The sequence below is a fragment of the Pogonomyrmex barbatus genome, unplaced genomic scaffold, assembly GCF_055798465.1.
Source record: "Pogonomyrmex barbatus isolate J1 unplaced genomic scaffold, ASM5579846v1 scaffold1, whole genome shotgun sequence".
Classification (NCBI taxonomy): Eukaryota; Metazoa; Arthropoda; class Insecta; order Hymenoptera; family Formicidae; genus Pogonomyrmex; species Pogonomyrmex barbatus.
The window spans coordinates 19,550,631-19,575,131 of NW_028297098.1; the positions used below are offsets into that span (position 1 = coordinate 19,550,631).

The window sequence follows — 24,501 nt, forward strand, 5'->3', positions numbered from 1 at the left end:
ATAAAAATTATTACTATAGATATAGATTTCATTTCTTTTTTTTACAGGGAAGAATTATTAATGCAACAACGAGCTACTAGAGAGGAGAAAAAGCGACTTCGTAGGGCGTTGAAGGAATTAGAAGCACAGTTCGAAGCTCGAGCTGGCCGTCGTATGCAACGCGAGGATCGTGGACCGCAAGTTACAAGCGTGTATGAATCCTATAAACAAGCGAAAGCGAAACTGAGACTGATTGATGCCCTCATAGCCAAAAAGGCTTGACGTAGTATTTAATTCATGAGTACTGAAGAACTGACTTGAAATTATATTATTGAAATGATCTTTGAACATTTATAAAAATATATAATTGTCACATCATGCAGGCACCATCTGCAATTTCTACAGTTTCTCTTCTTGCGCGAATTAAAAAAGGCCTGAAGAAGCAATATCTATGGAAACATAAAGATCAATACTATAAGGTAATGAGAATCTATCGCCTAGAATCAAAAGAGAACTTTCGAGAACAAAAACATGAAAGTGGATAATATGAATGTAAGATCTATTTCACTTTCGTAAGATCATGCCGTATATCCTCTTATGCGGTTTTCTTTCGCTCGTGAATTCCGTTCGTGTTACGACACTGAGAAAATACCATATGTTTTCATTGTATTAAAGTAATGCATCTTTTTTACAACAGTTAAGTACATAAACGGACAATTTATAGTGAACAATAGCAATTGTTTACAAAATAAAAGCATGATATTGGGATAATACATTTGAACTCTTTAAGCATTAATAATTCTAGAACATAAAGTGATTATTATATATCGTATGGTATTACCGTACGATATATCGTAATATTTATACGATGAAATAATCGCGTATCTTGTTCACCGGTTCACTTTATATTTAACATATTCATTTGCAATGGAAAATTTCCATTTAATTGTCCTCCATTCATTTGCCCCATTAGGATAAACTTTTGACGTTAATAAGAAACTGGATGTTTATTTTGATATATTTACAGTTTATAAAATTGATCAGTTATATAAATATATAAAAAATGTACTTATATTTTATATATATATATATTTGTTGCAAAGATCTCTAAACTTGTTTGTACTTAAAGTGTCAAGTTTTATAGCGATTAATGCAAAAACAGATATCGAAAGGATAAGGCTCAGAAATAAAAATAAAAATGTCATTTTAAATCATTAAGACAACACATCCAGATCAAGATTTTTCCAACGTATAACGACGTATGTCGTTACGATTTTGAGAAACAACATAATACATTTATTTTACAGTCAAATATATAATTTTATTTATGTAATATAATATTTACATTTTGAAGAGAATAGAATATCTATGCGACATTTTTTTTTTTTTTTTTATTATCGAGAGAAGTGTGTCGTTTAAATTTTGCTTGCAAAACTTTTCTTTTATTGAATTTTTTTTGCAGATAATAATTATTGTATTATTAAGACTTAAAAGAGAAATGATAGAAAAAAACGGGTTTTATATAATGATTAACATTTATAGTGAACCCGAAATTTATTTTATCATCTTAATCGCTGAAGTCGAACGCTGAAAGAGTGAAGAACGAATTTGTGGGGTTACTCGTAATATAAGTACCTTGTAAGAGATATCACATGTTGTAATATTGTAGAGTACTATCAAATGTTACGATCTTAATAACGTATTAAAAGAGAGAGAGAAAAAAAAGAATATTCACTAAGAGAAGCTCGTTGATTTTTGCGTTTATATTTTTGTACAAGTACGATTTTAAGGCCGTTCACAATGTATACACACACACAACCGATTAGGGATTACCATAAAAACGCCTTAAAATTCCACTTGGGTCGATTTTTTCACATAGAATTTCAACAAATCAAAGGTGCTAATGGCTTAAGTTCTACCGCATGCTGACTAATACGAAAGAAATGCTTTGCGAATCTTACTGACGATGAGTTGTAATCACGCTGAAAGATTTTTTTTTTTTTATTAGGACATAGCGACAAAATCAACCACCGTCTCACTCAATTAGGAATTCTAATACGCAATCGAGATACAAAAGTTGTGGTGATTTTAACTGTTTCGGAAATCGAAAATGAAAATTGGCGAACAAACAAACCCGCTTTTAATGCTGATTTTGCACACCCGCAGATAACAGATTAAAGTTTTCCAAATGCAACCATGTGGCAGCAAAGCCGCTTGTGAACACAAAATGCAAAATGCAAAATGCATGTCCGTTCTAATTAACAAAAACGAATAAAAAACAAAAAAAAGAAAACAATTTTTTAGACCAAAGCATTTTTTAGTCTGTGATATAATGAGAGATATATTTGCGTTAAGATGAAAGAATGTGTGTGTGTGAAGTACTCGGTTCCATTTCTTTTTTCCTTCTTTCTTTGTGAAAACGATTTTGTAGAAGATTGAGAGGTGAAGGGAGATGATTTTTCCTTCGTAGGAGATGAATCGAGGTCAGCGATATCTTCAGAAGATTCTACAGCGATGACGATAACATAAACGAAGCAGAGTCCTTTTTCGAAAGAACGGTTGGAGACAGAATAATCGTGGAGAATACAAGAAAAAGAGAGAAATCGGAATTTTTCACAGACGTATCAGTGATTGAAATAAATACAAAAATAAATATCGAAACAAGAAATTCAGTAAACATTAGGTTGTATCTCTTTGTTAATTGGTCGATTCTTGGAATTAATCTCTCTTATCTGCTGCCGTTTACTCACACCATCATTTGATATGTAAAATACAAAAATGGGCGACAGTAAAGATACTTTATTACCGCGTTTATAAGATCATTTTCCCCGCGTTTGTCGCGGCATCATTGTCCTCCATCCGTACTGCCAAAAGGACTGCTGTTCACAAGAGAAAATTAATTTTGTATTCGACGCTACAGGAATGTTTTTATTTCCCGCGGGGCCAGAACCGCGCCCCTCTACTACTAGTAAGAAAGAGAGAGAGCAAATTAGTATTATCGTAGATCTAAGATAACATTTTATATTAACGTTAATTAAGATACATTTTGTAGCGGATAGTATCTTTATGCATAGAGATAGATCGCGTGATTTTGTGTAGACGCTTTGAAAGAGAGAGAGAAAGAGAGAGAGAGAGAGAGAGAGAGAGACAGAAGCAGGAAAACTTTAGAACAGAAGATAGGACAAAGGGAAGCGAGGACATTTTATTTAGCGAAGCTAAGAGACAGAATATCGGATAGATCACAAATCGTTTAATTAGATCTGAAAAAAAAGGAACGCTAGATATTCCATGTGGATTATATGATCTACGAACATATCTAGAGAAATTAGAATCTTGCGACAGAGAGAAAGAAATGAAAAAAAGTGAAAAAAAGAAGGGCATAACAATTAATTACTCTTGGATATCGTTGTACGTAGCTGCAACTGACAATTGCAATCGACCGTGTGAGCCGCGACGACGAAGAATCCGTCTCTAGCGGAAGTCCTATGATCACCTTTGGCGTTTATACACAAATGTTGATTCTGTATATACATATATAAATATATATATATATATATAGAGGTATATACACACACACAAACACACACAGACGGAGCTGCGTATATACGTAAGATACAAACAATCATACATGCATACAAACGAAATAATACACATTATTATGGGGTAGCAGAATTGAATAAAATGGAATATCATCTGCTGGAAATGTTCGTTTATTATTGAAGGAGAAAAAAAAAAGAGAAGCAACACCTTCCAAATCACTTCCTGTTAAATGCGCTCCAGTTAAATCATTTTTTATGTTTCACCTGATGGAAGAAGAAATTGATTGATATCCCTGCCTTTTTCGATGATTCAAATATGTCAAAATTTCAATCTATTATATTCCATTTTTACCAACCAGAGGGTTTAATTAAAAAATAATTTTATTTCAATTTTTTTTATCGTAGTTACGATACGAGCTGCAATTGCTTATGAAAAGTCTGAATTTGTCGTAACAATGCAGTCAGCTGCATAGAAATGGGCGGCTCTCGCATTGCGTTATACATTTTTTTTGAACCGATAATCTGTGTCGGATTTATCGAGTGAGATTTCCCGGATATAATCGACATGGGAAAAGAATTCTTGTCGGTTTCCTTGATCGACTTGGTTGTAATGCAAACCAGGCTGTTTCTCTCGTGCAACATTTTCATTTGCTGCTTCAGCGTCATCACCTGTTTTTGCAATGTCATTGAAAACAATATATGCCCATATATACAATATATGTAGTAGGCATGAATATAATAAAATTAATCTCACTTCTTTGTAAAGACCGATGACGGCGTTGATTTCTTCTTCCTTGGCACTGAGCTCCTTTTCTAAAATGGATAGCTCTTTCGCTAAAGCCTTATCGTTAGATTTGTCGACCTCCGATTGCAATTTCTCATATTTTCTACAAATCAAGAACACAACTCACATAACCGGCTCTTGTAAAAGCTGTGAATTTTTAAATTTAGTATCGCACCAACGCACACTCACGTGTTCATCTCTTCAAATTGATCGTGAAGATTAATCAGAACGTCACGTATTTCCTTAGTATTGTGCGAGTCAGGAATATATTTATGATCGATATTACCCTGCAGCATCAATACTTCATAATATGCATTATAATACAAACTGCTAGAATGCGCTTTACCTTTAACGACATCCTCGAAATTCCTCGCTGATTTTTAATACTCGCCGGCGTGGTGTTTTCGTTTACGGCGGAAGAAGACTGCTGTTTAGCTTGGTCGCAAATATTTTTTTTCTTACATTGCTTAGAAACATGATGATCTTTTTTCGAAATAATTTCTGTATCGATGGACGTCTTTGGCACGTAGGCACCTTGCACTTTTCCCACGTGTTGCAAATTAAACGTAGACTCTCTTTTGCCTTGACCAAGCCTCTGCCCATTATTAAACCATCTGCTCGTCTGCGATCCTTCGTAATGATTGTTCATCTGCTCCAGAAGGATCGATACCGGCCTCACGCCTCTGCTGACTTTCCGGATCAATAACGGAGTGACATCGCTCGCGATCGGCTGTCTCATCTTCATCACGCTCAACACCTGCATTGCGGAAGACGTGTTTTTAAATGACACGCCGTTTTTCCGGCAGAGTTTCGACGGCTCACTTGTTGAATATTTAACCCGAGATTGTAACTCGGGGTCACTGACGTTCCCACCACGAACGGAATGCTCCGGAAGTTAAACCTGCTGAAATATGATCTGGTCGAGCGTTTTAATTTCGACGCCAAAGTCGGCATCTCGTAGTTAGGCATGGATATCGAGTCGTATCTGTTAAAGGTAGGCTCGCACCGTCGTGTTTTGTCTCGCCTCGATGGATCAGGATCATTGGAACATTTTTCCAATTTATCTTCCTGTGTAGCCTCGAGCGTCGCTCTGTGGAAAAGAAATGCTAGATTAATAATAAAAATATAGAATAATGATCATTAATTACTTAAAATAATGATAATAATATAAAATGGCTATAAGTGCTATTATTGTATCTGCTAATCACCCTGAATTGCTTTTGTTAAGTTGACAATCTAACGTTTGAAGACAATCAAAATGATCCTGCTCATTGTTTTTATCGTGAGATTGACATTCGCGATTATTATTACGTTCAGGATATGATGTCTTTTGAATCTTTCGATCAGTCTCAGGAAGATGCGATTTTTTTGCATCTTTCGTTTCATTGAGTTCAGACGGCTTACTGGATACTCCAGAATTGCTATTCTTCAATCTGGTATTATGAAAAATTTCCACGACGTCGTTGAATTTTTTCAAATGTTTTGGAGAGTTGGACTGTTGATGAGCGTGACCTGCGTCAAAAATTGCGCTGAACAAGAGGATTCTATCTCTTATATAGTAACACGCGATATAATTGTAGAATAGATAGGAATTGTATACAAATTTGGCTGTTTACCTTTATGTCGGCGCCTTTTCGCTTCTTTCCTACCAATAAAACCCGTGTCTTTGGTGGTAATCGTGCTCTTGGAAACGGAACTTCGTAATTTTGCCTTTCTTTTTCGTGCTTTAGACATCGTGCTATCCATTTTGTAAACGGAACTCAGCTTGCTTTTCCTCGTTTTCGATTTACTCCGTTCTCCATTCGATTTACTACTGTTCTCCGTTAATTCAGTTTTCAGAATATTCGGAAGGTTCGGGAAATTCAATACCGAATCTTCAATATCTTTTCTTGCAGAGAACGGCATTACGTGAAGATAATCCTTATCCGCCTGCAATGTCAATTCCTCGATAGATATACTCGGTGGGAAGAAGTATGTTTCGTATTCTCGATCTATCTATTTGTAATATTAATCTCTTAATAAATATAAAAATGTGTATGCAAAATTCTCGTATGTGTTTGTAAAACATATGAAATCGTATTCGCATACTTCCGTGATTTCATTCTGAACTGGTGATGTTGTCACAGAAGAAAATTTCTTATCTAATTGAGAGTTTGATGTAATATTCAATGATCCCTTTTGCCTTCCTTCTATCAAACTCTCGGCCTTCATGATAATATCATTATCATCGACGTTTCTTCTGGGCGAAAGCCGAGTAGATTTCGGGCTTGGATTGAAAATATCTATGGTATACGTAAATATATGTGAATATTTAAATATGCGATGATTTTAATTTTGAAAGAATTTTTTACCAAAATTTTCTTCGGCTTTTAGTTCGACGTTATGAATTCTTTGAGAAATGTTATAATTTCGAATTTTAGTGGCGCTCGTTTCACTGTTATAATCATTATATTTGATGGAAGATTTCGAGCTTGGACTTCTAGATGATATCGGCAAAATGTTGGATGTTTCTTTATTTCCTCTTGTTTCTGTTTGAGCTTTCTGACAAACTCCTATCATGTAATTTAGTCCTGATTTTAATGTAAAACATTTTGTCTCCGCTTTATCCAATTCCTGTCCAATCTCTAAATGAAAGTAATGATACTGACATTATCTAAAATTATTTTTAATTTAAAATATTTAATAAAATTTTTTCTTTGAAAGAACTGTTGAAAAATTTGAAAGAGAAATTTCAATACAATGTTAACATATAAAGAAAAAATATAATATAATTTTAACATAAATGTGAAAAATTTTATTGTTGTAGACGATAATACTTTTTAGTGCAATGGTTGATCTGCTTTCCGATTCGTTTAATTTACATAATTGCATTTCGGATTGATCTTTTAGAGGTAATTCTGAAAATCAAAACATGACATAAAGTACAGAAATTTAAAAAAATCAGCTACTAACAAAAATAAAATTTAAGATTTCTGCAAAACTTGAGATTTCTGTAAAAAAATGTGTGTGTGTATTTGTGTTTTATTTGTTTATTTATTAAGATTTTATTTTACATTTAAAAAAATTACCAAAAATCCTGTCGTTATTAATATTTATATTGGTTACTTCAAATTCTTCCATTTAAATTTTATAATTTATTACTCACATAATTGAAAATATAATAAAATTTCATATACAGAATTCAAAATTTACATTAAATTACACTGTTTCTTGTTATAAAAAATAATTTGGTTGTTACAAAAGATACACACATACAAAATTAAAAAAATAATTCATAGGTTACGATTAAATAACACGGTGGATAATCACATCGTTCTCTTGTTGTGGATATTCTTTTTTGTTTTGAGAAAGTCAACGGAAGCAAATTCAACATTTATATAATTTGACAATTGAAGCCTAAAAAGCTTTAAAATTTTACGCCATTGAATTACAATGATTAGTGTAACGATACAAAAATTAAAAATTTATATATATGTATACATTCCTCGAAATTTTATCGAAAAAAGTGCAATAATCATAAATAGTTAAAACTAATTCAATTTCATTTAATTATAGTCCGTTCAATCGCGCGCGCGCGCACCACACACACACACACACACACACACACACACGCGCGCGCGCGCGCGCGCGCGTATACACACAAATTTAGACTCTAATTATGATATTTCATTACAGTGAATACAGGGCGACTTTGACCAAATTCTAAATGGCGATTAATTTAAGTTAACAACAAAAAATTGTATCAAAATTGTTATTACCTTTGTTTTAATCTATTTTTTATTTTATTTTATTTATATTATTATATATTTATTATTATATTCTACTATTCTATTTTTCAGAATAAAAAACTAATAATTCTATTTATATTAACAAAAAATTGTAGCTTACTCGATTAATTCACTGATAAAGCCAGTTGAGATTGTTAAGAATCGGTTGCACCAAATGATATTTTAACTTTGAAACTTAACATTTTTAATTTGTTACACCAAAGCAAAAGCAACATTTAAAATACTTTAAAATACTTTTACTTTTTAAAAATTACTGCAAATTGAAGCACTTTAAATTACGCTTAGCTTTTTACGAGATTACATCTCAAATTTCATTATTCCCGCGTTTTCGTCATTAGAGAACGTCATGCTACTCACGTGACTGCGATGGCGGGGAGAAGAGAGGAGGGTGCCGGCTTCGCACGTTCGTCGCTAGAGATCGCGCTGCTTTGTGCGTAAAAGTATTTCAGGAGAGCGTGCGGCGGCGGTGGCAGCGAGTTGCAAATGGTGGAAGGTGTGTGATTCTCGTCGTGTTAACATCAAGGTAGGCGAGCTCTTCGATTTTGGAGTCGGCGGTGTGCGTCGGTGACGCGGGTCTCGTGGCATCTCGTCTAATGATCGTCGACGTCGTCGGGGAACGTCGCTGATCGAGGTTATGCGATGTGTTCGCGTTTTCAGGATTATATGTTCGATTACGTAAAAATCCGCGACGAACCGAAAATAGTCACCTGACTCCACGATATATCCCGCGGTATATCCCGCCTCTCGCGTCCTCCCACTCTTCCGTTTCCTCCCTAACCCCGTCGCGTCCCATTCTTATCGGGACGGAAAAAAAGAAAGAGAAAGCACGCGTGATAAGAGATAATCTGGTTAATAATTCGTGCGATCGTTTTGTGACGAAATTCTAACCATTGGTCTCGTCACTTTCAAAAACCACGGAGAAGCACGCGGGTTCGTAGGTTCATAGGTTAAGGTGTACGTCAGAGCATAGAACAGTGTTCTCCTCTCCCCTTCCTCTGTCCTTCCCGCGGCAAGGATTGCAAATTGTCGTAAATTTTCCGTGAATTGTTACATCGCATTGAGCTTATTGAAAGTCTCGTCAGTTATTTTACATTTTCTTCAATCATTCGCGATCGCGTCATTGGGTCATCCCGCGTCGACCGTTCAATTAATTCCCGTGCGCGTGAGTCAACCGGCGGTAAAAATCTGTTTTTTTTTATCTCTAACGCTCCGCAATCCATTCTCCGTAATTTCCTATCTCTCTTTTTCCCTCGAGCTGCGATAATGAGTCCGGTCGTTTTGCAATTTTATGCTTTGTTCTTTTTCTTGAATTTTTTTCCATTTACGACGCTCTTACACTATTTATTTCGTCTTTGGAAAAGACGCGGAAAAAAGAAGATGCTTGTCTTCTGTGTCTTCTGAGGAATGAATTGAAATTTTTTTGAATGGTAAATGACAGAAGGCTTCAAATCAGTGAGTAACAATCGAGAAAGCGCGGTAGAACACGTGTGGCAAAAAAAAAAGCGGTTCGTACACGTAGTCTAACTATTTTCTTGAAACTCCTCTCTTCTCTCAAAAATGAAGCCGAATAGGAAAATGTAGGATCTGTTCGTTTTATCCGCATTCCTTCGCATTTTCTCATATCCATTTCATTCCGAGTGGAGAGAGAGTGTCACATGTAGCTGCAAGAAACGAACGTAGGCTTGGTAATAATCTGCGAATTTCGCAATCAAATCACATGACGAGTGATCTTTGATATGTAAAAGCGTAAAACTCAATTAATTTTGTACTATTTAATTTTAAAATTAATTAGTCAAGTATTATTGATAAATCTAATTCTTAGACTTTTTGAAAATGATATATTGTATTACTAGTAGAATTTTATTTTCTCTTTTTGTGATTATTTTTTGATGATTTTACAAATTCTTAGTTATTTGAAAAAATTTTTTTAAATAGATTTATTATTAATAAATATATTTAAATATACATATATTTATTGAAATACTTTAGCAAAAATTAAACGTACTAATTAATACGAGTTTCCTTGCGAATTGCATATCTCAACAAATTATTTATTCATTATGAACTACGAATACGATTTGATAGCGTTTTTATTTAATTATTAAATATCGAGACGAAAACATCAATTATACATTAATCATTTAATAAATATTCAATACACAAAAGAATTTTTTGAAGATATAAAAAAAGTAAACGCGCGCGTCCTTATATTAGTAAAATATAATGTTTCATTCAACATGCAACATAATTAGCACTTTGAATTGCATGTTACTTGCAAAATACACTTTTGCTAAATTCAACAAACAACATTCTAAAAATATCGATTGTCTCGTCTTTTAACTGATATAGTTAAGATAGAATTATCAATGAGCGTACGTATTCTTCTGATCGATCTCATACTTGTTCCTTTATCGTAATATATGATACAAAGCTCGTCTCGTTCGTCGTTGTCTGGCATGCACGTTGAGTAACGACACGACCACGTTCTCGGGACGTAAGTGAACGACAGGTAATCCCCACCTCCAGTCATCGCGATCTCGGAGGTTCTACGTAGGAGACAGGGAGAGTTCGCAGTTTTTCCCGGTTAGCGTCACACGTGCGTGAACGAGGCCAGCGATCGCCTCGGCTCGTTTTCGAGACCGTCGTTCTCGAATCCGTCGAAGTTGCCTTTTTAAGCCGGATTTTTTAAGAATACTCTTCCGGTTATATCGTTCTCCACGTTTCTCCGCATTCCTGGCGCCTTTAAAGGGAAACGAGTAGGTCCGTTCAAGGTAAAATGCGACACAATGCGTGTACTTCGCGATACAAATCGTACTCTGCGGCGATTTACGGAAAAAAAGCGGTATGACTCGGTGGCCTTCGTTGTTTACAGCTTGATGTTAAAGTGAAAGGAAGTATCGATCTGTAAGAATTTGATTTTACTTGCTCTCTCGTTTATCTGTCTTTTTGGATTTATAAATTTGATCTCTGAAAAAAGATACGTATATGACTCCAGTTACTCCACCTCCGATAGCTTAATTGAGAAGCAGGATCTAATTTGATTTTATGTCGTGTTAAATAAATGATAATTAAGAATGAGTAATTTAAGCGTGATTATCGAGAAATATTTTGGAGTCGCAATGTATATTAAAACTTGCTTTCAAGGTTTCGAATTAGTGTTCATAAATATTCAATATCAATATATAAATGTACGATAATTTGCATCTGACTGAAATAATTTTACATTTTTTTAAAGAGAAAAAATATATCTTGTGTTAAGAGAAGAGCAATTTTCAAAGTACTTTATCTTACGCGCGAATATTTCTGGTAGACAGAATGACGTCTGTCAAGAACGTTTAATCTGGAATCCAACGAGATCTTGATATATACGTTTCCTTGCTTGTACACTATGCTTTTTAGCCTTTGCACTGTTTCTTAAAGGAAATACTTTAGATATTTATGAGGCATTTACGAATCACTGTCCAAGTGCACTATCAAGTTCTTTTTATTGACATAACATGCAATTTTGTATTCAACACAAAAGTGTACGTGGAACACGCGTTCTCTCGATAAGATTAAAGAATTTTTTTCTTTTTGTAATTTTCCGTAAAACGTTTGGAAAATATTTCTCGAACAATGTTACGCAATCTGGAAACTGGCCAATTCGCAAAAATAGAGCGAACATTTCAATATTTACAGTTATTAAACCAGTGAAGTATAGACATTTTTTTTGTCGCGATATAAATATCACACAATGGAATGTCTCGATACAGTGCATACATAAACATTATACATTTTTCTAATTAGTTCCACGCGGCAATCTCTCGCTGGAATTCCGAGAATACCCAATGATTTCATTTCACGTCATTTATTTAATAACAGGCTCGAACGTCGATCGCGTATTTATTTCAAATTTGATGGATTGCGCATTATGGCGCAATTGTGTCTCTAAAATTAAGCACAACGAATTCTATGGATATATTTATGTGTTGACCGGAGTTTTATTTAACCTATGCGCAAACAAACATGCATACATATATAATATTACATATGAGAGCGCTTAGCTATGTCCATCAAGTTATTTACATAATTGTAAAATATACCTTTGATATTCGCCGCGTTTCTTAGTAATCAATGAATATGACGTGCAGGCAAAGTCTAAAATGTCAGTGATGTAACGAGAATAATAAGTCAACCGACTGTAGCCGATAAGGCCAGACAAATCAGACTGTAATTGTACGTGCAAGATTGCTTAACGCTTATCAAAGTCTGCATTCCCATTAATGTCGTCTGATCATGAGACACTCAAACGCTTAATCTGAAATACAGCTCGTTCAGTCACTCGGGACATTTAAACGGCCCGTAAAATATTAAATGTGCCTTATCGGGGACTATGTTTACGCAGTTTCGTTAGCTCGTTTACGTCGACGATGTCCAACGAGCGAGATAAGACAAAGAATGACGTTTGGATTCGGTGTCGGTGTGTTCCAGGTGAAAATGTACAAAGCAAGGACGATATTCACTACGCTGGCCCCCTTGGCGCCGCGCATATGCGGGCCCGAAAGATACGCCTCCTGGGTGGTCCGCAGTCATCCGTTGACCAGGACCAGCCAGGTGATCTTTACCGAGTCCGCGAGGAAGTACAACAGCCGCGCGGCAACCGAGCCCTTCCTGAATGGCAGCACCAGCTCCTACGTGGAGGAGATGTACAACGCGTGGCTGCAAGATCCGAACAGCGTGCACGTGGTAACTTGTCTCACCTGTCTTGTAAATAAAATCTGAAAGAGAGATTGAAATTAGTTAAATTAATTTCAAAGTTTGTTAACGAGGTAGAGGAAATATACATTCACTATTGTCAGGATAATATAAGTAAACTGTTTCTTCTTGTAGAAACTGTTTGATCTATTTATTTATGTTATTATGTACGGTTGAAAAGATTTTTCTTAAATTTATTGTACCTTTTTGTTTATTCGTAGTCATGGGATTCCTTCTTTCGAAACAGCACCGCTGGAGCCACCCCAGGATTCGCGTATCAGGCACCACCATCCCTCGCTCCAAGTTACAACCAAGTTCCGCTCGGAGCGTTGTTGCCCCTTGGTGTTGGAACGCAGCTCGGCCAGACGCCCGTTAATGAAAAAATTATCGACGATCATCTAGCGGTACAAGCTATTATTCGTTCTTATCAGGTATGATATCGGAATTTTGTTTGCTTTACTCTCCGATAATGAATTTCAACATACTGCTTTTGCAAACAAAATTTATCGTGTGCAATTTTGCGAAAAGTATGTTAATGATGATAACTCTTAATCATTGCCAATTTTATGATTTTGTTTGCAAGAGATGACTGCTTTATTCAGCCGCGTATAATTTATTTAGGTAACAATATAAATTTAATTGCAACAAAATTTGCTTTTTAAAAAAAAAATTCTTTTTAATGATAATATTTTAATTACATAAAAATACTAGACTCTCTGTTAATTTTCTGCTCCTATCTCTATTATTTATAAAAACATAATATTATAATAAAGTTAATATTAAATACTTTTTATAACACGTTTAATAAATGGAATGGGAATCTGGAGAAATTTGGTTTTGAATTACACTAAATTAATTCATTTAAAATCTGCGTGGAAAAACTATTTTATCTTAATCAAAAATATTATCACACGATTAAACGTTTTAAAAAATTCGAATGCAATAGAAAGTTTTTAAGAATTGGCTTTTGTTGTCGAAACGAAAGCTTGATGATTTATCATATATCTCATTTTGAAATTCATTCATTACGGAAATAACTATGATATGCATTGATACAATTATGTATGCATGTAAATTTCGAATGAAATATTTTGGGTTCTTATGTCCCAGTTTCATTTATATGGAATGATAAGAATGTCTTTTAATAAAGGTAACACAACATGTTATGAAATTTATATTCTTATACTTATGCGATATAAGCTTTAGTCACAATTCACAGATGAATATATAAATATGAATCTGGGATATGAAATATTGAATGTTATAATTTATGCCTATTGTTAGGGGCTATCATGTATTTCCAAAGTTTCTGATATCATTCATGTTTGCCTCATATACTATCAACACATGATTATGTGATAAATGTATTAGTTATAAAAATAACAAATATGAGAGAATATTGCATAATATTGCATAATAGCCTCATTCTATATGACCATGTCAATTGCTCACTGCATCTTTTATCTTAAGCATGTCTTGCATCTCTATATTTTTCCCACCGATAATAATGGGATTTTTCAAATTACGATCTTTTTATAACTCCTAATTTGTCGTCCTTTTTGCAAATTAAATATCTTTATCAAGAAAGAAGCAACAGCACATTTTTTAATTGTTTTATTAAAATTGGTAGTCATTGGTATGTTATAGTGTTTCTATTTTGTTTTACTTTTGAATTATAATCATAAGAGAAACGAAATAGTATCCATTCCTTCATAAATGTTGTTGAAATAGATTTATATGTTCATTTATATGTTACAAGTATTGGAACACACGTAAATATTTGGAATATTTGTTTGTCAATTCTGCTGTATATAGCTGCTGTATTGCTTTTTTTCCTAATTGTATTATGTGTATAGTGCAGTTGCAATTGTAGACACGGTTTACATAAATGTGAGGTTTTTTTCGGGATTATTCGTTGGCGCATAGGCCCGAGGTCACTTAGTTGCCGATCTGGATCCGCTGGGTATTATGCAAACAGACCTGATACACACGCATTATGCAGCCCGCAAGGGATCACCAGAACAAGTGCTGCGACAGTATATGCTTGGTAAGGCTTTTCTTCCAAAGCAATTTCCACGGGCTTTTATTTAAAATTTTTTCGGTTACTCGTGCCATACGTGCCATACGTTTAAAAGGTGTATGAAAATCGCATTGTATCCTGGTTTGGAGTATATGGTGTATAAACGCGTGTATACCAGTCGCAAATTACTCGGTTCATGTTTTCATTCGAAGCATGTCTTCCCAATATACATTCAGTATTATCATTTCACGTAATCATCTTTACATTACTATATTACTATCATATTTTTACTGAAAGATATTTTCTGCTTTCGTGTAAAGGCTCAAGCATTCAAAAAAAAAAAAAAAGTTGCGAAAATTATTTGTAATCTTATATCTGATGAAATTTTAAAACAATCTTCATTATTTTATCTACAACGTATGGAACGTATTTAAAAATTCTATTGAAGTTATATTTATATAGTTATATTTATAATTTAAGTAAGAAATATTGTAGTTTATTTGTTTACGTTTCTAAAAATTATATCGTTTTAAGTTTTTATTTTTTTTATATTAAAAATATAATATTTTATATTTAAATTACTTCTAACAGTAGTCAGAAAGAATTATATAAGATAAAAAAAAAAAGAGAAAAGAAAAAGGTACATATTTAATAAACCTTGTAACGAAACGTATACTGATACTGAAAATGTTGAAATAAACATCATATTCATTTTGGGAATCATTTGGGAATAGAAATGATCTTTTCATAATAATCGATGATATAATCGCCTTCATAATTTAAGTGTCTGTACACACACATACATTGTTGAATATGACATTTACCATTGCGCACTCGTCGCGTTTATATTTGGCAGAGATTAAAAATAGAGAAATATATATATGTACGTACATTGCCCAATAATATGCGAGTAAAATGTTGGAGGTAAGAATAAAAAAAAATCCTGTTGATTTTGCATGTATGATTTTTATATGTTATTATATATATATGTATTGCTTTTGAACACCTGCACCATATTTTTGTCGCCTAGCATGCTTATCTTTCTAAAATTTATATGCGCTGACATACTGCGCACGATTATTTTTTTTTTTTTTTGTGTGTGAATTACGATAGGGGGTACGATTACAGATAGGGAGATGTTTGAGCAGACACATTCATCCTTATCTCATAATTAAACTGATAATATACCGCATTAATAATAGGGAAGCTAAGGAGCAGATAACACAAATATTACGACTTTTTATGGCTTTATATCTTAATATGCATATTTAATGTTAATTACTGTGACATGATGTTTTTCTTAGAATGCATAATGATGACTTGCATCAAATATTATGTATTATTTTTTGCTATGATGCACCTGGTTATTCTTTGTAAGAGTAGAACATCAAAGCACAGTAATTTATTATTTTGATTTAAATCAAATGAGAATTTGAAAACTATTTGGTTCGCATGAATGTGGCATTAAATTGACAGATTCGTGGCCATCATATTGCTAAATTGGATCCACTCGGCATCAACAGCGCTGATCTTGACGATAGACATCCGCAAGAATTACTCTATACCCATTATTCATTCGGTAAGCTTAAATGAACGTGTCTCTGAATAAATAGAAAATTAAAAAGATCGACTTTCGAGCAAAAATGCGCTAATTATTATAATTAGCGTCATGACGCATTTGAAAATTATAATAATTAGACTAATACTATAATATTAATACTCAGTCAATAATGCAATCGCGACTACAATTTATTTACGAATATGTTTTTAAATATTAATTTTCCTTGTAAAACTTATTCACAGGCTGTTATTGCGTAAAAATGTGTTTAGTTTCTTCTCTCGTATATAATTTAAATGTGGACAAGCGAATATTTTAGAACCTTTCAAATAATTTGTATATATGAAATGTAAGGTTTTGTTTCAGGTTTTAATTCATCAATTTAGTTTATTATTTAACTTTTTCAATACAATATTTTTTCGTAATTCTGATTATTTTTTATTCTATTCATCTCGCAAATCAATTATCATATTGGTATCGATAGTGTTAAAAAAAAATTTTTATTTTAAGATAAAATGTGCAACACGCGTTTAATAATACAATCAGAGACCTATTGATTATTTCATTAAATTTTTATCCATTTTATCATGAATAAATATGAGCTGAATGCAGCAGATAGTGAATAAAGGAAGGGCGATTTCTCGGCAATCATTATTCAATCCGGTTGTTGAGTTTGAGTCTAATGTCCACAGGGAAGAGACCACGCACTACTTTCTCGCAGGAACTCCAATACCGAGTAGCTGTCCTAATGAAAAGTATGTAATTAATCGCAACTCAAATCGGGAACCCTACAAAAACTCTCTTTTACTTGTGCTAATATATTATTGGCAGGCACTCACTGATTCACTTTGGATTTGCACTGGATCGAATAGTTTTCAGTCGAAAGCCTGTTAAGATTTTATGGGTATAAAGGTGCTTGGGTTCTTCTGCGTAATGATATTTATAGGCAACAGATAGTTTTCAAATGTTTTTTGTGGAGGAATTAGAGGAGGGACATTTGAGTATCGATGTCAAAAATATTTTGCTACATATTAATGTAAAATTTGGCAAAAAAAAAAATCAATTCTGTTCCTCTTTTATTTCCGAACTTGTCTCTTCATCAAATTGAAGTGTTGCGTATATTATCTCTCATAATCTAACATATATTTTTTCCTTTTATCTATGTTCTGTTTTTCCACTGCATTTTATATTGTTTTATTTGTTGTGTATTTTATACAATCTTTCTATTTTGTTTGAATTTTCGATGATTGTTTCAACTAACCATGCTTTACTTAAGCTCACGGCTTTTCTTTTGCAATAAGAAACTTTGATTTTCTTTTAATTTGGTATTTGTTTGCACTGTTGTGCGATTGCAATATGTTTAATTATCAGAATACCCATATTTATCAAAAGTATACTGCATGTTCGTTTCAGCAGATATTTGGCAATATGTGAATATTACATCTATTGTTGAAGAAATATATGTGATATAAATAATATTTCTTCAATTAAAATGATGATAAATATTAAAAAAATAATTGCTATCAAAAATAGAGAAAAAATAGAGAAAGAAACATTTTCAGTATCAGTTTTAAACAAAATAAAAGAAAAATACACATTTCAACAAACATACACATTCAACTTATACTATTATATTTTATTTATATAATTGCGCTAAATGGAATATTTAAACTGTCTTAAAATATTTGTATAACGTTTGTTTTTTCATTCTAAATGCTTGATACAGAGGAGTCGGACATGGATCGCGTTTTCAAATTGCCATCCACCACGTTTATCGGCGGTAAGGAGAAATCATTGCCGTTGCGTGAAATCCTGAAACGACTTGAGGCCGCTTATTGTGGTCATATTGGTGTCGAGTTCATGTTCATCAACTCCTTGGAGCAATGCAATTGGATCAGGCAAAAGATGGAAACTCCCGGAGTCATGGAAGTGACGAATGATGAGAAGAGGCTCATTTTAGCTAGATTAACACGCGCAACTGGGTAATAATCGGTGCTAAATGAAATACCTGAATTCTAATAAAAACACGTAAATTTTGAAATTAAAAATTTTTAGGAAAATTTTTAGGAAAATTAGGTTTATATTTAATTTTTATCTTTATTCCTTATATTTTAGTTTCTTTTCACACAATTTAGTTATTATTTAATTTATACTTAGAAAATGTTTCTTCAAAATACTATTTTAAAGAAAAATTACAATAATTTAACACAAAAGCATGGAAGCATTCGAGTTCTATTTGTCACGTATTTGCTTAATGTCTAAGAGTTATAGTTAGCGAGTTTTTTTTTTTTTTTTTATCTGAATCAGATTTGAGGCATTCTTGGCACGGAAGTGGTCCTCGGAGAAGAGATTCGGCTTGGAGGGTTGCGAAATTTTGATTCCAGCTATGAAACAAGTGATCGATAAGTCCACGGAACTAGGAGTCGAATCGATTGTTATGGGTATGCCTCACCGTGGTCGTCTGAATGTTCTTGCTAATGTCTGTCGCAAGCCACTGAGTCAAATTTTCACACAATTTGCTGCGCTCGAAGCTGCTGATGATGTAAGGATAAATGAAAAATTGTGCTTCTTAGCTATGCTAGAAAAATGTACTTTGCTATCACAATTAATTTGGCGATCCGAAAATCTTGGTAACGATAATTTTAGGGTTCCGGCGATGTGAAATATCATTTAGGCACATATATAGAGCGTTTGAATCGAGTGACGAACAAGAACATTCGTTTGGCTGTGGTAGCAAATCCATCTCATTTGGAGGCCGTAGATCCGGTGGTTCAAGGAAAAACACGCGCCGAACAATTCTACCGTGGCGACGGCGAAGGCAAAAAAGTAAGCAATATTAAAGATCTTTGTGCAATTAAACTGCTACATAATATGGCAATGAATTGACAGGAAAAACAGCTTTGAAATTTGAATCAAGAACATTCAAGTCACTTAGATAATTATTTAAGTGATTAATAAATATCTTGATTCTTGGATATTCAATGCGACTTAATATAAGCGATATAGTCTTGATTACTTGATTGATTAGATTAATGATCGATTTTGATAAGTTTATATATAAGTAATTATATATGTGTTCAGGTCATGTCCATTCTTCTTCACGGAGATGCTGCGTTCTGTGGTCAAGGCATTGTCTTCGAGACAATGCATTTATCTGACCTACCTGATTACACCACTCACGGTACTATTCACATTGTTGTGAATAATCAGATCGGATTTACTACCGATCCGAGACATTCACGATCCTCGCCATATTGTACTGGTTGGTATTTACAGTCGAAAATCAAGTCAAGTTTTTGTAGTCGCATGAAATTATCATGAATTTATTCATCAGATGTGGCCCGAGTGGTAAACGCACCTATCTTCCATGTGAATTCCGACGATCCTGAAGCTGTGATGCACGTGTGCAAAGTAGCGGCAGAATGGCGGGCTACCTTCCACAAGGATGTTGTGATCGATTTGGTCTCCTACAGGCGCAACGGCCACAACGAGATCGATGAGCCGATGTTCACGCAGCCCCTGATGTATCGTAAGATCAGAAATACTTTGCCAGCTCTCGATAAATATGCCAACACACTGATCGACAACAATGTCGTCACTCCCGAGGAAGTTAAGGTGCGAACATTGCATGCAATGTAATTATATGTATTTTATATAATCATTTTTAAAATAAAAGCGGCTTCTTTATGTAGGATGTTAAAGCTAAATACGAGAAGATCTGCGAAGAAGCATATAATAATGCCAGGCAGGAAACGCACATTAAATACAAGGACTGGTTAGATTCGCCATGGTCCGGTTTCTTCGAAGGAAAAGATCCATTGAAAGTCTCGCCCACTGGTATCAAGGAAGATACGCTCGTACATATTGGAAAGAAATTCTCGTCTCCGCCGCCGAATGCTGCTGAGTTTGTCATCCATAAAGGTGAAATATAGCAATATAAAAAAAAAAGGAAATATTTTCATGAAAAAAATATATTAAATGGATGAAATCAGAAATAAAATGTAATAAAGAAATTACAAGTATGAATGTATAAAAATATATTACAGATTTAGTTTGTAGTTTATATAAATAGTTTACGCAACATAGGAAAAATAATTATCTTTAATATATTTTACAGGTATCGAGCGTATTTTAAAGTCTCGAATGGAGATGATCGAATCTAGAACCGTCGATTGGGCTCTTGGCGAAGCTATGGCTTTTGGATCTCTCCTCAAGGAAGGTATTCATGTTCGTTTATCAGGCCAGGATGTGGAGAGAGGTACATTCTCGCATAGGCATCATGTATTGCATCATCAGACTGTTGATAAAGCGACTTATAGGCCACTCTGCTACTTATATCCCGATCAGGCACCTTATACAGTGTGCAACAGTTCTTTGTCCGAATTCGGCGTTCTCGGTAAGATAATTATTTTTATTTGATGCAATTCTATATTATGTATTCTAATTTTTGCTCATTAAAGTGATTTCACTGCAATCATAGGTTTTGAGTTGGGCTATTCGATGACAAATCCTAATGCACTGGTATGCTGGGAAGCTCAGTTTGGAGATTTTAATAATACGGCTCAATGTATAATTGATCAATTCATCAGCAGTGGTCAAGCCAAATGGGTTAGACAATCTGGTCTTGTCATGTTACAGCCACACGGTCTCGAAGGAATGGTAAAGCCACGAAATCAAGCTGAATCTTATTTTATTTTTAATATAATTTATTGGCTTTGAATTTGAATTCTCTTTCTTTTTTATGTAGGGTCCCGAGCATTCCAGTGCCCGACTGGAGCGTTTCCTTCAGATGTCTGCTGACGATCCGGATTACTTCCCACCAGAAAGCGAAGAGTTTGCTGTGCGTCAACTGCATGACAGCAACTGGATTGTCGCTAACTGCAGCACGCCAGCCAACTACTTCCACATTCTGCGACGACAAATCGCATTGCCATTCAGGAAGCCGTTGATCCTGATGACACCGAAATCGTTGCTTCGTCATCCGGAGGCTAAGTCCAACTTCGACATGATGTTGGAAGATACGCAGTTCCTTAGAGTGATACCAGAAGAAGGAACAGCGGCTCAGAATCCCAACGGCGTCAAGAGGTTGCTCTTCTGTTCCGGAAAAGTCTATTATGATTTGAAGAAATCACGTGCAGAACGGAATATGGATGACAAGATTGCAATCACGAGAGTGGAACAGGTCAGTCGTTATTTTCAGATGTCATGCTATATTTTTTTAAATTATAATTAATCTTGTTAAAATATTTATTATTTTGACATTTTAATTGATTTTTTTTCTACTGCAGATCTCGCCCTTCCCATATGACCTTGTTAAGAAAGAAGCTGCTAAGTATCCTAATGCGGAATTGGTATGGGCTCAGGAGGAACATAAGAACCAAGGTGCGTGGACCTATGTGCAGCCTAGGTTCCATACGGCGCTGAACGGCACCCGAAACGTAGTGTAAGTACCAAAATAAATTGAAATATTAATATAAAATATATATGTATATATATGTATGAGTGTACGTGTGAATGCACCCATGTTACATTATGTTGTGTTCCACTTTTTATACCTGTAACTGTTCACACGGCCCACTTTTTATTTTGTCGCGACAAGCGCGACGCGCTGAAATTTTGTAATTAATACACGTATTCAAAGTAACACGCGTTTTTTTTTATTTTATTTTATGAGTTATTACGAGTTACACAAGCAGACGTTTGCTTTCTTCATTCTATATGTTTTGTAAAAATAAAATGAAAAAATTTGGGCCGTGTGTTACAGTGGCGCGACAGACACGAGTGATCGAGGATGGTTTGCCGGTTTGTTTTCGTCGTCTAAACCGACTAAACCGACTAAACCTGTAACTGAATCAGAGTCGCAGTCAACGGAATCTGTTGAACCAAAACAAAGAATAGTGAGGTAATGTCAGTGACATAGTCAATGGAAAATTATATTTATTATATAATAGAAAATTATTATGATAAATTAATTTTGTTTTGATATAAATCGTTCTTGAAAGTAGCATACATGAAATACTGAATTATTACTTCTATATATGATTATATTACGAAATTAATATATATTAAAAATTATTGCAAAATTAGATTAAAACAAAATAATTGAATCTCTTTATTTTTAAAACGATTTTTTAATCGGTAGAAATCGTTGGCTGATGTTATTGTCGATATATGTCGTATCACGTTTTAAAAACGAGCTGATATTTTGAGGAATTCATATCAATGTTTTAGGTACGCTGGACGTCCCACTGCATCATCACCTGCTACTGGTAGCAAAATGCAACATCTCAAGGAACTTAAACAATTGCTCGATGACTCCCTCAGTCTTTAATATGATCCTTTTTAGCACTGTGTATAGAACTGAAAGTTTATTTATTTCTCTCTTAATGTAACTATTACTATATTTTTGTGTCCTGCTCGACGTACACCACAGAACAGAGATTACATCGTAGCCGTTTAAACGATTTCTTCGTAATGGTGATTCCTATGTTTTTATGTTTACATGCGCGCATAAATGTTTCACGTTCGTTTGTCCGAATCTTTTATTTCCCTTATTTCTTATTCATTTTTTTTTCTTTTTTCCATTGACGCATGTATCCGTATATATGTAGAATTTCACAGACTGAACTGTGATAGCTTTTAACTAATATTAATATATTTAATTGAGTATCAGTTAATTTATGATCTTTTAATTATATTCATTCTATCTTGCAATCAATTATCATCTATATGTGCATTTCATTTTAGTTATGTTTGAATGTAAAGTTTATGTATCTTTCTCTTAGTCGGCGCGATTGTGCATGTAAGTTTGAATGATATGCTTAATAAGTGATGGATACGATTCAGTGAAAATTTATATCGGTCAGTTGTACAGATATATACATTTAAACGTAAAAAGAGAAACTTGCTAGTCCATTGATCTACATGAACGTGAAGCATTTGTGCGCCAGTTTGTTCTCTGTACTTCATTCTATTCGTACTTTACTCTAAATTAATTTTGTGAAGTTGATAAGATTACAAGAAGGGAAAGTATTATTACTAATTTATGCAATGTTACGCAGTGCGTACGTTTTAACGTATAGTATCCTGTAGTGCACTCTCTCTCTCTCTCTCTGGACCGGAGAGACTGTTTATGGTAAAAGGCTTACGGACATACAATACGGCAAAATTTTTTTCTAGTGATTTATTTATATGCCGTGAGATGGCTGCCAATCACTTTAACTTTTTATCGTCGCTGTATTTTTATAAAAAATTAAATGATTGGCGGATTAAGTAACACGCGCTCGACGCAAAAGTTGCGTGACTGAAGTAGCACTATTTCGTGAGTTCTGTATCTCACTGTATCTCGGTTGTACGAACATTACGTTAAGTGCCAGTAAATAGAAATGAATCGAGCTCGGATTCTCGATCTTGGTTTAAACTTGAAAGTAGTGTTCACGATCGAGGCCCTAGTGCTATCCTATAGACAGTGTCAACGAATACAGCTTAGAGTGTTGAGAGTAGAAAATAAATTAGTAATACACTTAATAGCATCTAGAAATTAATTAATTTTAATAATTTAGCCGGGCAACCGCGGCTCGCGTGGGTCGCGATGTAGCGTAGCGAAGGTGCGTAGTATTTATTCTTCTATCCATACCACTTAAAGACGGGACACAAAGACGGGACGGAGAAGTTTTGAGGAGAAATACCGCTGCATATCTTTGTGCTGATCAAAAGAGAGCAATGTACCGCAATATTCGGTTCCTATATAGAAGAGCATGTTAATGAGAAAGCAGTCTTATTTTGCTTTACATGTATGAAAACGACAGTTGTGTGATATCTCCATTGATTTAGCACACGATATTATTAGACAATTGAACAAAAGCCACAGTACCTACCGTTCTATTTGTTCCTATCTGTTGTACCGTCATGTACGTATTTATCACAACAATACGTATGTATTTAAAAAAATAGAAATTCTAACAAACAGGTCTGTCAGTTTAAAATTTCATTTAGCAAATATCACTGATATTACGCCCGATATTGTAGTATCTTATTGCTGAATTAAATTATCTCATTGTCTCACATGCCTGATTAATATTGCCTCCTTTACATTAAAT

The 24,501-nt window shown here is 34.1% G+C and overlaps 3 protein-coding genes across 16 annotated transcripts in view; 2 read left to right on the top strand and 1 right to left on the bottom strand.

The window, feature by feature from the left end:
• The window catches only part of LOC105425197 (protein FAM13B), a 47,343-nt gene extending 43,661 nt beyond the window's left edge, over positions 1-3,682 (top strand). For all 4 annotated transcript variants that reach the window (XM_089073940.1, XM_089073928.1, XM_025217788.2 and 1 more), the window contains one exon: positions 48-3,682. In XM_089073940.1, the coding sequence (XP_088930066.1) occupies positions 48-261 (214 nt within the window). In that variant the 3' untranslated portion in view covers positions 262-3,682. The remainder of the gene's footprint in view (positions 1-47) is intronic.
• On the bottom strand, positions 3,672-7,188 carry LOC105425195 (uncharacterized). The gene is made up of 10 exons (XM_011635855.3): positions 7,119-7,188; positions 6,654-6,926; positions 6,391-6,584; positions 5,919-6,297; positions 5,511-5,814; positions 5,125-5,392; positions 4,649-5,059; positions 4,492-4,589; positions 4,273-4,405; positions 3,672-4,187 (listed from the first exon to the last, which is right to left on the bottom strand). The coding sequence occupies exons 1-10, from the start codon at positions 7,171-7,173 to the stop codon at positions 3,924-3,926; spliced, it is 2,379 nt and encodes a 792-aa protein (XP_011634157.2). The 5' UTR covers positions 7,174-7,188; the 3' UTR covers positions 3,672-3,923.
• Positions 7,189-8,473: 1,285 nt separating this feature from the next.
• On the top strand, positions 8,474-24,468 carry Nc73EF (oxoglutarate dehydrogenase Nc73EF). 11 transcript variants are annotated; one of them, XM_089073884.1, is made up of 17 exons: positions 8,474-8,613; positions 12,561-12,815; positions 13,046-13,255; positions 16,321-16,423; positions 17,095-17,157; positions 18,129-18,384; positions 18,710-18,944; positions 19,049-19,228; positions 19,484-19,664; positions 19,737-20,017; positions 20,095-20,323; positions 20,520-20,798; positions 20,883-21,061; positions 21,150-21,584; positions 21,691-21,845; positions 22,167-22,304; positions 22,634-24,468. In XM_089073884.1, exons 2-17 carry the CDS (start codon positions 12,567-12,569, stop codon positions 22,731-22,733), a joined length of 3,273 nt encoding a protein of 1,090 aa, XP_088930010.1. In that variant the 5' UTR covers positions 8,474-8,613; positions 12,561-12,566; the 3' UTR covers positions 22,734-24,468. The 11 variants fall into 11 exon arrangements, with proteins under 11 accessions (XP_088930010.1, XP_088930024.1, XP_088930034.1 ...); XM_089073892.1 differs by having other exon boundaries at positions 8,516-8,583; XM_089073889.1 differs by having other exon boundaries at positions 8,583-8,721.
• The last annotated feature ends 33 nt before the right edge of the window (positions 24,469-24,501 follow it).